We start from the raw sequence: 15,561 nt of genomic DNA, 5'->3' as shown, positions 1-15,561 counted from the left end.
ATTTCCTCCTCTCTGTCTGTCTGTCTGTCTGTCTGTCTGTCTGTCTGTCTGCCTGTCTGTCTGTCTGCCTGTCTGTCTGTCTACTTACCTACCTGTCAAGAAAACAAATATATTAATCATTCTATTTCCTCCCCCCTCCAGGTTTTGTTTGTGCGTGAGCCGTTTGAGCGTCTGGTCTCAGCGTTCAGAGATAAGTTTGAGAGTCCAAACTCCTACTACCATCCCGTGTTCGGCCGTCCCATCATCTCCCGCTACCGAGCCAACGCTTCCCGCTCCGCACTGCGCACGGGGGCGGGCGTAACGTTCAGAGAATTCATACAGTATCTCCTGGACGTACACAGACCCGTGGGCATGGATATACACTGGGAGCCGGTTAGCTCGCTGTGTAGCCCCTGTATGCTACGATACAACTTCATAGGCAAGTTTGAGAACATAGAAGAAGAAGCTAATTTTCTTCTGCGTAACGTGGGAGCGCCGGGGAATTTAACCTTCCCGGATTTTAAGGACAGGAACCCGCTAGCTGAGAGGACATCTAAAGGCATCACACACACGTACTTCTCCCAGCTAAACGCTACGGAGAGGCAGAAGGCTTATGACTTCTACTACATGGATTACCTCATGTTCAACTACCCCAAACCCTTCAAGGACCTGCACTGAGGAACAGAGGACCCCTTATTCTTAACGAAAACATCCAGTGTTAATACACAGCCTAGGCTCTGTAAACAGGCATGTAAACAAAGGGGCACTGCGGACAACTTACCCTAACCTTAACCCCTAATTACTGAGGAACTTAAAGGTGGAGTCAGTGATTCTGGAGAACGCTTGTTGACAAAATCACTTTTTGTCAAAATCAGTGAATATCTCCTCATGATCTGCTACCTGTCTGTACTGTGTGTGCACTGAAAACAATCCAGTGCTAATACACAGCCTAGGCTCTGTAAACTGGTATGTAAACAAAGTGGCCATGAGACCAGCTTTTCCTAACTCTAACCACTGACTAACTTGTATGACCTATGTATGAACAGCTGTTAGGGTTAGAAATAGGTACGGCGCGGTTAACTTATCTTGGGACCCTTCACAACTTTGGACAGTGGGAACATAAATAAACGTGAACCGTACCGAACTATACCACTAAATGTAAACCAGACTCTAAATATGCACTGATTCATTGTCAATAATATATTTGTGAAGCCTTTTTATTTTCTGTCCGTAAGAGATTTACACCTGTGTGTGAGTGTGTGTGCGTGTGCGTGTGCGTGTGTGTGTGTGTGTGCGTGTGTGTGCGTGTGCGTGTGTGTGTCTGTCTGTCAGAGTTGGTTTGAATGTGTGTTGTTTTGCAGCAGCTTTAATAACTTCTATGAAGTCTCAATGTATTTAATCCACATTTAAAATGTTACTGTATAGAATTCACTCTTCTTTCTGCACTGAAACTAAATGTACATTTATTTATTTGTTCTAACTCTTAACTGCCACAAATCATATACAAGAAAAATCTTAATATTGAAAACTAGTTTTAAAGTGGAGAAGGATTTTACCTATAAACTCTTTTTCATGTTTCTGTGTGTCTGTAACAATAAAATGTAAAGCTATAGTGTGTAACTTTGTCCCCCATGAGGAATTCTGAGTAATTACACTGTCGGTGCATCTACATGAGGTAAAGCCTTCAGTGATGGCACATGGATTTTATACCTTCTGCTGTATGTCCAGGTTTTTTTCTTAGCAGTAGAATCAACAACTGAAACATTTCTTGGGCTCTTCTTGGGATTTTTCTGAGCTCCTGCACCAGTGTCAGGTTGGGGGGGATGACACCAATTTGTAATCGCTGCCATGCTGAGGAATACAGAGAGAGTTTTGTGGAGCTGATAATAGGCTTATTCAACTTTGTGTCAACTTGTTTGGCGATGGCTTGAATGGAACCAAGAATAATTTATATTAAAAAAGTTACGCACTATAGCTTTAAAGTTTAGATATTTAATAGAGTGAAAGTTTGTGCCTGGAAGCCTTAACACAACACTGCCATGTCACCTGATGCTTTACTGTCTGAATCGTTGCTCTGAGAATAAAACGTGTTTGTCAATGTCTGTTTATTCATCTTCGCTCCGTGTGACTTTATATAAATATTTATTTATATATTTGGGCTGAACATGTCAAATTCAAATCTGATTTTTCCTTGTTTAAAAGGTGCTCTGAGGAACTTTCAGTTTGTGTTCATTCTAGCGCCCCCCTTTGGGTAGTGTTTTTTTACCACTGTTGTTGTTTCTGGGTGAGCGCGTACCCATGACAAAGGGTTAATTAAAACTATATTAAAATAGCATTATTTGCACTGATGGTCTTGTTTGCTGTTACATGTAATTTATTATCATCAGAGGAAAAATTAGACTGTTTCAGATATACTTAAAAGTTCCTCGTAGCACCTTTAAAAAGTTAATTAGCTAATGTGAGACTCAAATATTGTCCAATATAAAAGTTTACTATGAATAAATGTTGAAAATTAATAAAACTGTCCTCTCCCTATTATATGTATGAAACTGTTAGCAGTTTTGGTATGTGTAAAGTAAATCAAGTAGCACTTTTTTTTTTTAAATGTCACCATGCTAGTAGCTATGTTATAGAAAATACATCAGGCTATTGAAGAGTTTGAATTCAATTCATTTGTTATTTTGAATTTAAATGTTAATTGGAAAATGACCTGTTGTAGGCCTACGTATAAATGACCAGCCTAAACAAACCTTTTACTTTCTCTTTACAATGAAACTAAAAAAGTATTTGAGCTTTCAATTGGAATGATCTAGCTACTGGCCAACGGTCGGTCGACTCGGCGGAAAGGATAAACATTACTGCAGCGCGGCGGTGGAAGAATACATTGGTGAATCGGCTCTGATTCAAACTGTAGATCGGCGCTGGGATGGATCAGTTGAAAAGTTATCAATGGATTATTACACGGTCGCTGAGTTTATTCGGTCTGTCACTGACGTCACTGGAGAGGAGCAGAGTGAATTCAACAGGTAAATAAAGTGGGTTTTAATCAGTGTGTGTGGTGTAAATATTCAGGGTTGGAAATTCGCGTTAGCACCTGCCACCAGCCAAATGCAGCTGAACTCAGAACTCTGTCACCCGTATTACACTCGACATTAGCGATCACGTTACATTAGCCGCTTCACATTAGCTAGCTAGTAGGCTACGCAAACATTATAGTATTATCTCCGGTATGGTCATTCATTCAACATGTGTTTTCTTAGCTAGCTAATGTTACTTCAAGTAAGCTAATGTCGAGTGTCGTTTAAAGCTTATGACACAGAATATTTTTAATACTTTCACTCCTGACAGAGCAACGTGTCGCAGTTTATTTTCTCCGTTCAAGTTCGGGCTGAAGGTAAGAGATCAATTCTGTTCTCATTCTTAATAATAATAATAATGATCATATTATATATTTTGCTAATCTAGTTCCAGTAAAAAAATAAAAAACATGTGGAATGTGTCAAAACTCATAACTCTTTTACTTGAAACTCATATTATTAGAGTATCATGGAAAAGCTCTTTTTTAATGTAATTTAAAAAAGTGAAAATTCCATATTCTAGATGCATTAGACATTTAGAGATATATTTCAGGCATTTTTTTGTTTAACTTTTAAGGATTCTGGTTTACAGCTCATGAAAATCAAAGTCCAGCATCTAAAAATATTTGAATATCCCATTAGGCTAATCAAAAAAAAACATTTATAATACAGAAATGTCGCACTTTTGATAAGTATTAATCATTAATCTCCTGTATAAACAAAAAAGGTGACACAGCTATAAACAAAGATCCTCTATGTTGTGTTAATGTGAAACAGGGTTTCTCGTAGTCTATTTCAGGGCAGCCTAAGTTCACCCCACCACGCAGAGTTTAATAAAGTTTGTTCTCTGCTGTTAATATCAGGATATAAATCATTTTGACCCTGGTAGTTTTTGGGTTTTGTGAAATAATTTTGTTTCTGTGTGCAAAGTAAAATTATGCAATCATCCAAAATAAAAGTATGTGTTTGGGAAAGCTTCATTAAAAATTCCTTGCTCTACTGGACAGCAAAAAAATAAAAATTATAGGAGGCTAATAATTTTGTCCTCAACTGCATATAAATAAATGTTTGGTTTAGGGTTTATCTCACTGCCTCCAAAGATGCTTACCACCGATGCCTAACAACTTTCCTCAGACAAACCCTGTAATGTTATTATTAATACTAATCAGTGTGTTGATGCAGTAATATAATCTGACGGTGCTGTTAGAATGTTTACTGCAGTGAAGGTTTGTACTTACTCTCTAAGGGGCAGTGGCAAAACATTAAAAAAGGGCCCACACACACAGACTCCCTCTCTCTATCACATGCACAGAGAGAGAGACACACACTCTCTCTAGAACACACACACACAGACTCTCTGTTTCTTACCTATTATTGCTTAACAAGTTTGACAGGCTCAACAATAACAGGTGCAGTAGTGCCTATCCTCGTGGTTTACATTTCATAACATTTTAATTGAGCTGGAGGTTTTATCCAAACACAACACCCCCTTATCTGAAAAACATGGCTACTGCTTCATAGTCTGACTCTGACTCAAGTCCTTTGGTGGTAAAATAAACAAAAAAAGCAGAAACGATTCCAGAAATACAGAACAGAGATTAAATCAACACTTGTAAATAATAAAAAAAAAATCATTATTACACTGTGGTGGATAATAGTCGACATTTAGAAGACTAAGAAAACATACATTTTACTCCCAAAACAGTGTCTGGGAAGACTCAAAACACTAAAATATCACATGTATCACAAATATCACCTCTGTAACAAACCCAAATCCACAAAATCCTTCTAACTTTGTATGTTTGGGGAGTTAGAATGTATCATATTGCATAGTCAATTTTCAAGGGTTAGGGTTAACCTGTAAAGTAACTTGTAATCTAACTTAGTTACTTTTTGAAAGTAACTGTGGCAACACTGATTGTTGTACACACAGGCCTGCTGTACGTCAATCACATGTTCTGTTTCTGGCTCTAATCTTCCTCTTCTGCTCTGTAGACGTGGCGCCATCTGCTGGAGGTCAGCTGTATGAACACAGAGGACGTTTGAAATGATCTGATAGTGACGTGGCTCACACAGGTAGAATACAAACTACTTTACATACTGCTGGGTAGCTCAACCTGTTATAACATATAATGTCTTGCTGACTGGCAAAACAGACAGACTGCACAACCACCAGATTTCACTGTTTGATTGATGATTTTAGAACATTTTCTTGTTTAAAAAAAAAAGGGGGAGTTAACCTTCCTCCTGTGTTAACTTTCTGTTACCATCCATGGTGTTAGCGGGTCGGTATCGACCCGTGTCTGAAATCAGCTGTAAAAAACACTAAAAACATTTATCTATCATCCAGTTTGTTTCTCATCTCTTGGCTTCCTTATCCATGAAAATATTGTTTTTAATACTTTTGGTGTAGGCGGCTGGGCCTTTTTTGTCAGTATACGCCTCAATTTCAATTAAAAAAATTGTCAAATGAACCTTAAGAGAATCATATAAATAAATATTTGGTTGTTGTGTTACCTGATTATTACTGAGGGGTATGAGAACACATTTCTAAATGAAAGTGGTTCTTTTATGCATTTGAAAACCAAAACGGGTCGGTGGCGACCCTAACACGAGAGGAAGGTTAAAGCAAGAGGCGTGCGTTGTCTAGGGGGAACTATTACTTTTACTCTGTAAAGTTTACAGGAGTGGTGATAGAAAAGAGGATTTCAGTTGATGTTGATGTGTTTTCTCTCCAGGTGAAAGTGTGTGTGAAGGTGTGGGCTCTGCTATGGATCAGAGTGAGGACAGAGAGGAGGGAGGGGAACATGGCGGCCAGACCAAAGCTCAGAGGTGACATGAGGATCTCTAACTGTCCATGACTCAAATCACTGCACCGTCATTATTCAATCTCAAAGCTGTGTGTGTGTGTGTGTGTGTGTGTGTGTGTGTGTGTGTGTGTGTGTGTGTGTGTGTGTGCGTGTAGTCTGTCAGGTTGTCTGATCACAGAGGAAGGTTGTGCTTCTCTGGCCTCAACTCTGAGCTCCAACCCCTCCCATCTGAGAGAGCTGGACCTGAGCTACAACCATCCAGGAGCCTCAGGAGTGGAGCTACTGTCTGCTGGACGGGACGGTCCCCTCTGGAGACTGGACACTCTCAGGTATGAAGAGGCTGCTGTCAGTCTGATAGAGGAGAAAGAGCTGCGGACAGTTTCTCTGGCTCATAGTTTTTCCATAAATATGGTTTTGACTTGGCCCCTCAGCCCAGCACGGCAGAGGTTTGAATTTTCATTACAGTAAGGTGAACCGGTTGTTGGTGTGCATTCAACTGATGATGCACCGCCCTCTGGTACTTATGTGTGTGAATGAATATGACCACTAAACGAACTGTTGCACGACTGTTAATTAAAATATAAAATGATACTCTGCCCTGAGTTGATAACGTATAAAAGCAGCACTGCCCTTTTTTGCTGTTCATAGTTATAGTTAGTTTAAAATGACTGCGTCTGAAATGCTTTAATGACACAATAACGTACATAGAATTAGCTTTACAATTTGAAAAGTGCTTTATAAAATACAATCAACAACCTCACACTCACAGACAGAGCGACTAATAACTTTCAGAAATAAAATAAAAACACTTCAACAGAACTAGATAAATGTGAACAAACTAAAACAATTAGTAAAATCATGGGTCAATAGAGAAATAAACCTGAACTGAGTAAACACCAGAGGACTAACTCAGTGCATTTGGAAAATAATTGTCAAAATATAATAAATAAATAATGCTGAAAAATAGATAAAATAATCAAAGGATAGAAGTAAAAATAAATACAAATAAAAGTATTAAGTAGTTAAGAAGACTAAGACTAATAGTTTATTAAAAATAAATAAGTAAAGAACAAACTAAATAAATTATCAAAACATTTAAAGTAAAAGAGATAAGTAAATCAATAATTATGATCATAATCATAATAGTTAAATTACATATCTAGGTAAAGAATAGTAAAACATGTAATGGAAGACATAATAAAAGTCAATAAATTAGTTCAGTTAAAAGCCAAACTCAGTTTTACAAAAAAAAACTTCCGGTGTTATACCTGGCAGAGTCGCTGAAGATATTAACACGTCACTGAATAATGACGCTGATTCCTCATCACTCAGTGACGTCAACACAGTGAGCCCCGTCTCGACACGACACGGCCATGAGTGCCAGTGGAGCAACAAGCTAATGTAATGTCCATGTGTCCATGCTGAAAGAGTACATGCTGGTCTGACCCCCCCCCCCCTCTCCTTTCAGGGTGGAGCCTGCTGGAGTCCAATGGCTGACACCAGGTCTGAGGAAGTGTAAGTGTGTTTATAATGTTCATAATCATCAAACTGTCAATCAATGAACAGATGAGGGATTAATAACTGTCTTTTTCTCTCCATCAGATTCCTGTGAACTCACACTGGACACAAACACAGCAAACAAAGAGCTCAAACTGTCTGACAACAACAGGAAGGTGACACGTGTGTGGGAGGAGGATCAGCCATATCCTGATCATCCAGAGAGATTTGACCCCTATCCTCAGCTGCTGTGTAGTAATGGTCTGACTGGTCGCCGTTACTGGGAGGTCAAGTGGAGAGGACAGGTTTCAATATCAGTGAGTTACAGAGGAATCAGGAGGAAAGGAGTCAGTGATGACTGTTGGTTTGGACACAAAGATCAGTCCTGGAGTCTGGACTGCTCTGATGGTGTTTACTCTGTCCGGCACAATAAGATAAGAACATCCATCCCCTCCTCCTCTGTCTCTCACAGAGTAGCAGTGTATGTGGACTGTCCTGCTGGCTCTCTGTCCTTCTACAGTGTCTCCTCTGACTCACTGATCCACCTCTACACCTTCAACACTACATTCACTAAACCTCTTTACCCGGGGTTTGGGTTTAGGTTCCCTGACTCCTCAGTGTCTCTGTGTGATGTGTAGGGGGGAGAGTCTGTACAGGATCACAGTTACAGAAAGCTTTCAGGTTTTTGTAAGAAATGGATCAGTTAATTGATTGAAATGGTTCATCTGTAATAACAATATATTATGAAATATGATAGTATGTACATATGTTTTGGTCATGCCCAAAATTCATTACAAATCAATTGATAATTGGATTCCCTACCCCCAAAAATGTATGTTTAGCTACTGCTAAGATGGCTGCCATATCCAGGGGCTCATCTCTACATCAGTTCCCAAAACCAAGACCATCTCCTGCCTCAATGACTACAGACCCATTGCCTTGACATCAGCAGTTATGAAATCATTTGAGCGCATCATACTAAATCACCTGAAAACTGTCACCCATGGACCCATATCAATTTGCATACAGAGCCAACAGGTCAGTTGAAGACACCGTCAACTTAGCAACTCATCACATTCTGAACCACCTGGAGTCCGCCAACACATATGCCCGCATCCTGTTCATGGATTTCAGTTCTGCATTCAACACAATAAACCCGGCCAAAGTATTCAATACATTACTGGACATGAACATCGACCCATGCATCTGTCACTGGATTCACATCTTTCTCTGGAACAGGCAACAGAAGGTTAAGATCAACAATATCACATCCTCCCCTCTCTTCCTCAGTACAGGCACACCCCAAGGCTGTGTTCTCTCACCCTGGCTATTCTCCCTTTACACAAACAAGCTCTCATCCCACCACAGCTCTGTCAACCTGTACAAGTACGCGGACGACTCAACCATCATAGGACTCATCACCAACAACCAAGAAACAGAATACCGTGCACAGATCAACCAAGCAGTGACCCGGTGCACAGACCATGATCTCATACTCAACTCGTCAAAAACAAAGGAACTCATCATCGACCCAAGACGCCAGCCATCCCCCAAAAACCCCTGTGCTCATTAAAGGTGAATCCATCTCCATCACTGACACATTCAAACTCCTCGGAACCCACATCAGCAATAACCTCAAATGGAAAATAAACGCAGACCACACCTACAAAAAAGCCCAGCAAAGACTTTTCCATCTCCGTCAGCTCAAGAAGTTCAGGGTAAGGTCCCATCTTCTGTTCCGCTTCTACACAGCCATCGTAGAAAGCATCCTCACCTCATCCATCACAGTCTGGTTCGGCAGTCCAGACTCACTCTCCCGGAAGAAACTACAACGCATCATCAATAGAGCATCCAAAATTATTGGCACACCCCTACCATCCCTTGATTCACTCTACCACAAACGGACATTACGCAGAGCACGAAAAATCATCTCCGACCCCACTCACCCTGCACACTAGGCCTTCCAGCTACTGCCCTCTGGGAGGCGTTAATCTTTACATACCAGTGTACAGCCTGGGCTCTGTAAACCGGTATGTTGCTAACTACAGTGGGTCCTTTGTTTACAGAGCTTAGGCTGTGTATTCAGTGTACACACAGTAGGCCGAGAGACAGGTAGTGAGGAGATATGCATTGATGTCGACAAAAAGTGAATTTGACAACAAGCATTCTCCAGAATCGCTGACTCCACCTTTAAGGTGAAAGTTTGTAGTTGTTTAGGGTGTTTTCGGATGCATTTCTTTGCAAAGTTTTGGGCATAAATCCCCCACAAAAAAAGACGTCCATTTGAGGTACTTTTTGGCGCCCATTTGGAAGTTTTTTGCACTGTAAGAGGACGTTTTTTTGATGACACATCACACAATTTCAGAGCTACTGTCTCTTGGTCCAGTGGTATTCCAGATAACCAGAGGACATAATGGTGTCTGTATGAACTTCTGCCATTAAATGTAATTGAACAAAGAACATGAATAAATAAGTGAAGCTACCAACATCTGGCGCGGGGCTCGATGCTGGCGGACCGCTGTGGACAGAAAAAATTCAATTCATCAGCTTGGAAATGGCACTTTGAGGTTTCTCATCTTAACATCTATCTATTATCTAGATAATAATCTGAAGTTATTTCTTCCCCTCAAAGCCTTTGGGTGCAACATCATAAGGTCAACCAGACAGGCATTGTATTGCTTTGTATGTTTGTCTGGTGCCTTTAATGTGTCTACAACCAAAATGCTTCACACAAGGCTCAAAATGAACTCTCGCCACTCACCAAATAAAAAATTTAGTCTTAGGCGAGTGAGTTATTGAGAACACCCGCCACTTTGGCTGGTGAAAGCCACAGAAGATCTACTCCCAAAACATTCAATTTAGACTAAGTTGAACACATTTTTATACTAATTTCTTACGTTCCATTTTTAATAGTTTGGTTTTCAATAATAGAAAGAAAATTGGTATCGGCAGGTTTGTCTAAATTGCAATTAAATTAAAAAAACAATAATAATTTAAACTTTATTTATACTCAGGAGATCAATGACGTCCAGTCAAACAAATTAAAAGCAAAAAAAATAGCCTAATTAAAGCAGTTACAGGTAGAGTTTGGCAGAGTTAAAATAATATATCTAAATGTATTAAAGGATATGATGGAATTTATTTTAATTTGTTGCTGTAAGTTGTTCCAGGAGTCAGGGGCATTGAAGCTAAAAGCCGTCTTTCCCAGCTCAGACCGGGCTTGTGGGACATAAAGCATAAGCATGTCAGTGGAGCGGGTCTGATAAAGCCCATCTGAAATTTGCAGCATTACAGTCAAATATTGTGGTAGCTCCCCGGTCAGGGCTTTACTCGACGTCATTGCAAATGAGGGACACCCCTCAACTGATCTTTCAAGAATAAATAAAGGTTAAATGAAATGAATGAAAATGAATATGCCAATGTGAGTTGATATAAAAGATTTGTGCATCCTATTCATTATTACTGCACACCAGGATATAATATTGATGACTTGCTCATAGGTAATGAGAGCAAAATGCAATGCAAAAGTATTTGTTTAGTTCTGGCTGGTAAATGTTTTTATCTGCCACCCACCTTGGCCGATAAGCCAAAAAGTTATTTTTGATCCCTGGCTTCACATATACTGTAAATTTGACCAAAACTTATAGTATAAATGCGCAAAATGTCACAAAAAAGCAAACAATTTCGCAAAAACGCAATTTTGCAAAAACAAAAAAGTCACAAAAAAGGCAAGGTTGCAGAAACCCCAAAAATTGCAAAATCTAAAAAATTCACAAAAAGGTAAAAAGTTGCAAAAACAGCGAGTTCTTAGGGTGAACTTTTCTTTTTTGATTTATCAAATAAATCTGCACTTACAGTCCCTGAAATCAACAGCCCACGAGTCAGACAGAGGAGGAACACCAAGTGGAAAGGTAGAGCCTTCTGTAGAAAAACATTTGACATGAAAAATAGTTTAAATTTGTGGTCAAGAGCATCAAGAAAAGCTGTGTTTTCCCCTTAATGTAGTAAACATTGGGGTTCAACATTTAACATAGTCGAACTATTTCAAAAAATGAAGAAATTGATAATAAAAAAACAAAAAAATAAAGGTCTGTTGATCGACATATTGAATGGAAAGTGAATTACCTTTGCAGTAGTGCTGAAGTCTGATGCAGAGAGAGTGAAGAGCAGGAAGGTGTGTGTCTGGTGAAGGAATACTTACCTGTATATATACAGCACTGAGCTCACACCTGGACTGTTTGTTTAAGGTTTTTTTTCACGTTTATTGAAACCGGCAAGTTCTTAAGAACATGTTCTTATTTACAATGTTAAGACAACAATTAAAATGCGTTTGCAAATACGTATGAAGGAGGGCGGGATTTATCATTTTTTTTATCCGTCTCAGGTCTGCTTATATGAGGGTATGAGGAAGTATTAAAATCACAAGATTAAGATAAAGAAAGTTCCACAGAACGAGATAAAACTTAAAAAGAAAATAATGCACTTTATCTAGCCAGTTTAGGTGAGAGAGAGAGAGAGAGAGAGAGAGAGAGAGAGAGAGAGAGAGAGTGAGAGAGAGAGAGAGAGAGAGAGAGGGAGAGGGAGAGAGAGGGGGAGAGAAAGAGAGAGGGAGAGAGAGGGAGAGAGAGGGAGAGAGAGGGAGAGAGAAAGAGGGAGAGAGAGAGAGAGGGAGAGAGAGGGAGAGAGAGAGAGAAAGAGGGAGAGAGAGAGAGAGGGAGAGAGAGAGGGAGGGAGATAGAGAGAGGGAGGGAGATAGAGAGAGGGAGAGAGAGAGGGAACGAGGGAGAGAGAGGGGGAGAGAGAGAAAGAAAGAAAGAGAGAGGGAGGGAGAGAGCGAGAGAGGGGGAGAGAGAGAAAGAGAGAGAGAGAGAGAGCGAGAGAGAGAGGATGTGTGTGTCTCAGAGCCTTCCACACAACAAACATGTCCAGAAATGTCACATACTGTATATACAGCTCACAGCTGCAAGCTTAGAGTGGTACGAGGAGGGAGGAAGTATTAAAATCACAAGATTAAGATAAAGAAAGTTCCACAGAACGAGATAAAACTTACAAAGAAAATAATGCACTTTATCTAGCCAGTTTAGGTGAGAGAGAGAGAGAGAGAGAGAGAGAGAGAGAGAGAGAGGGAGAGAGAGAGATAGGGAGAGAGAGGGAGATAGAGAGGGGGAGAGAGAGAGGGAGGGAGATAGAGAGAGGGAGAGAGAGAGGGAGAGAGAGGGGGAGAGAGAAAGAGAGAGAGAGAGGGAGGGAGAGATAGAAAGAGAGAGAGAGAGAGAGGGAGGGAGAGAGAGGATGTGTGTGTCTCAGAGCCTTCCACACAACAAACAAGTCCAGAAATGTCACATACTGTATATACAGCTCACAGCTGCAAGCTTAGAGGGGTATGAGGAAGGAGGAAGTATTAAAATCACAAGATTATGATAAAGAAAGTTCCACAGAACGAGATAAAACTTACAAAGAAAATAATGCACTTTATCTAGCCAGTTTAGGTGAGAGAGAGAGAGAGAGAGAGAGAGAGAGAGAGAGAGAGAGAGAGAGAGAGAGAGAGGGGGAGAGAGAAAGAGGGAGAGAGGGAGAGAGAGAGGGAGAGAGAGCCATCTGGTGGCTAGGGATGCATTTTCCTAAAAGTCTGTATGGTAGGCCTACGTGCAGATCAAAAAATGCTATTTTTATATAGTTTTTCTTAATGCTGTGTCATGGGTACGCTCACCCACCCAGGAACATAGTAAGAACACTACCGCTTTTGTCAGAAAGGGGCGCTAGAATTATCACACAAAAAGTTCCTCTGAGCACGTTTAAATACCATACTTTAGTGATTCTGTCTTAAAGTTAAAAGTTTCCTCGTTTGTCTCCCTCACGTACTACTCTGTTTCGATCTAAATATCTTACAATGAGAACAAGAAACATACATTTCTCATCCTCCTAAGGAGAGTAAGAAGCGTACAACAAAAAGTTGCAACATCCACTTATAAAGCGAGCTTTTACAAAAGGCTGATTAAAAGTAGGGGAGAGTGGCCTAAGTTGTGCATTTTGGAAGTTGTGCCACCCCTTGTTTCTAGAAAACCGTGGAAGAAATTGGAAATGTGACCACATATTTAAGAAGAGCCATCCATTTAACTCATCCTGTAAAGAAGGGAGACGCAAGGAATAAGATATGAGCACATTTAAGCTAAAAAAACTGTGTTTTGCCTTTCAAAGTAAAATTTCCATGATCAAGGTTTTTTGATTATTGTGTCTGAACACTTATAGACAAGTTTGAAAACATTTGACACATGTTTTAGTGCTTTGGTATGCTACACTTTGTGTCTATACAGTTAGCACGATGTCAGCCCTAAATTGCTGCATCATACTTATTATCCAACATTCTGGGGATGGGGTGATTTGTGCCAGAAGGCCTAGGTGAGTTATAAGTAAGTAAGTAAGTAAAATGTATTTATAAAAGCACATTTATGACAGTTTGCACTGTCCTAAGTGCTGCACATAGAGCATTCAGTAGGTAAACAATGAAGGTAAAATAACAATAACCAAAATAAAAGACGTAAAGCCCATACATCCACATAAACACAGATAGTAGTGCAGAGGTAAGATAGTTAATGGGGAGGAAACACCAGGGTGTACATATGGGTTTTGAGCCTTGATTTAAAGGCAGAAATGTAGAGGGAATCGCATATGTCAGGTGGCAGTTGGTTCCACAAGCACGGAGCAACTAGTGCAAAGTACATTTCTGAGGGTTGTGCCAGTGGCATGGCTGTATACGCTGGTCACCAAAAGAAAGTGATTGTCTACAGTAGCTCAGAAGAGACTGACATCTCCATTCCACTTAACGACACCACTGATGAGAGTTCAGATGGCCAGAAAGATGATGATGGTGACTTTGTCATTGTGAGCTTTGCAGGTGAAACCATTAGATCTGCTAGGCCTTGTTTAAGAAAATTGTCCTTCAATCTTTGTCAACTATTTACTTTATTTACTTTAAATAAACCTTAAATAAGTAATTGTCTTATGGATTTGTCTTGCATTACAGTTTATGAGATATATATCAATGGCACAATTCACCCCATGGTACTCTCTCCAACCGCACAACTTACACCACACCGGGGGCAAGTTGTGCAACAAGACAACTTTTTTTCCGAAAGCTATATTTCTTCAACAGTTTATTCCAGATCCAAAGTTTTTATTGCCAGGGATGCACAACACCCTGAAATATATGTACATATTTGAGTTGGAGACTTTACTGTCAAGGCCTTACTTTAAAGTCACTTTGAGTGAAAAGTTGCACAACTTAGGCCACTCTCCCCTACATTTTCATTCATATGATTTTATATATAGTATTATTATTTTCTAAGGGCTTTTTTATATAGCTACAAAGAAAACAATGCACTTTTTATAGCCAGTTTGGATGAGAGAGAGAGAGAGAGAGAGAGAGAGAGAGAGAGAGAGGGAGAGAGAAAGAGGGAGAGGGAGAGAGAGAGGGAGAGAGAGAGCAAGAGAGAGAGAGAGAGGGTGTGTCTCAGAGCCTTCCACACAACAAACATGTCCAGAAATGTCACATATATTCATATAGTTCAAGATAGACAATCCAATTTGTCACAAGGAACTTTGAAATATTTCTGAAACAGTCTCATTTTTCCTCTGATGATCATAAATTACATGTAACAGCAAACGAGACTATCAGGGCAAAGTCTTTTTTTATTTTTATATAGTTTCTCCATAATGCCTTTGTCATGGGTACGCTCACCTTCATAAAAGAGGGTGGTAACATATTTGGGGGCTCGTCCGGGATCTGAAGGAGTTGGGAGATTGTTTATCGTTTGTTTTTGTTAGACCTAACGCGCATGTAAGCATTTCCAGTGGCGGTGGTGAGTGATGGTGTTCTGATTTAGGCAAACTGTGAATTTGTGTAAGGTCGTTAAGTCTGTCCGTTCTGTGCTACTGTAGAAACATGGCGGCCTCAGCAATGATTATTAAAATATACTTTTAAACATTATATTTCCTTTCTACCAAGTTTGTTATGACAAATAATACATTCAACACACTGCACCTTTAATATAGTGAACTAAAAATGTCTTGTCCCGGGTTGAATGGAAAACTGGTCTAGAAGCTCCACTGGGAATAAGGATTTCACACCAGAAACACTTTATGCTTAAAGATTATTTTTATTTGCGGAATTCACTTTTTTGGAAATAAAATATCAAAGC

At 39.9% G+C, this 15,561-nt stretch overlaps 1 protein-coding gene across 2 annotated transcripts in view; it reads left to right on the top strand.

Annotated features, from left to right (window-relative positions):
• Positions 1 to 2,091, top strand: part of LOC307250772 (carbohydrate sulfotransferase 8-like) — a 33,304-nt gene extending 31,213 nt beyond the window's left edge. For both annotated transcript variants that reach the window (XM_080027954.1, XM_080027953.1), the window contains one exon: positions 142 to 2,091. In XM_080027954.1, the coding sequence (XP_079884080.1) occupies positions 142 to 657 (516 nt within the window). In that variant the 3' untranslated portion in view covers positions 658 to 2,091. The remainder of the gene's footprint in view (positions 1 to 141) is intronic.
• Positions 2,092 to 15,561: the final 13,470 nt, after the last annotated feature.

This window comes from Ammodytes marinus (assembly GCF_949987685.1).
Source record: "Ammodytes marinus genome assembly, chromosome: 5".
Classification (NCBI taxonomy): Eukaryota; Metazoa; Chordata; class Actinopteri; order Uranoscopiformes; family Ammodytidae; genus Ammodytes; species Ammodytes marinus.
Note: the sequence above shows the minus strand (reverse complement) of the source record. Positions and strands in the feature narration are given on the sequence as shown.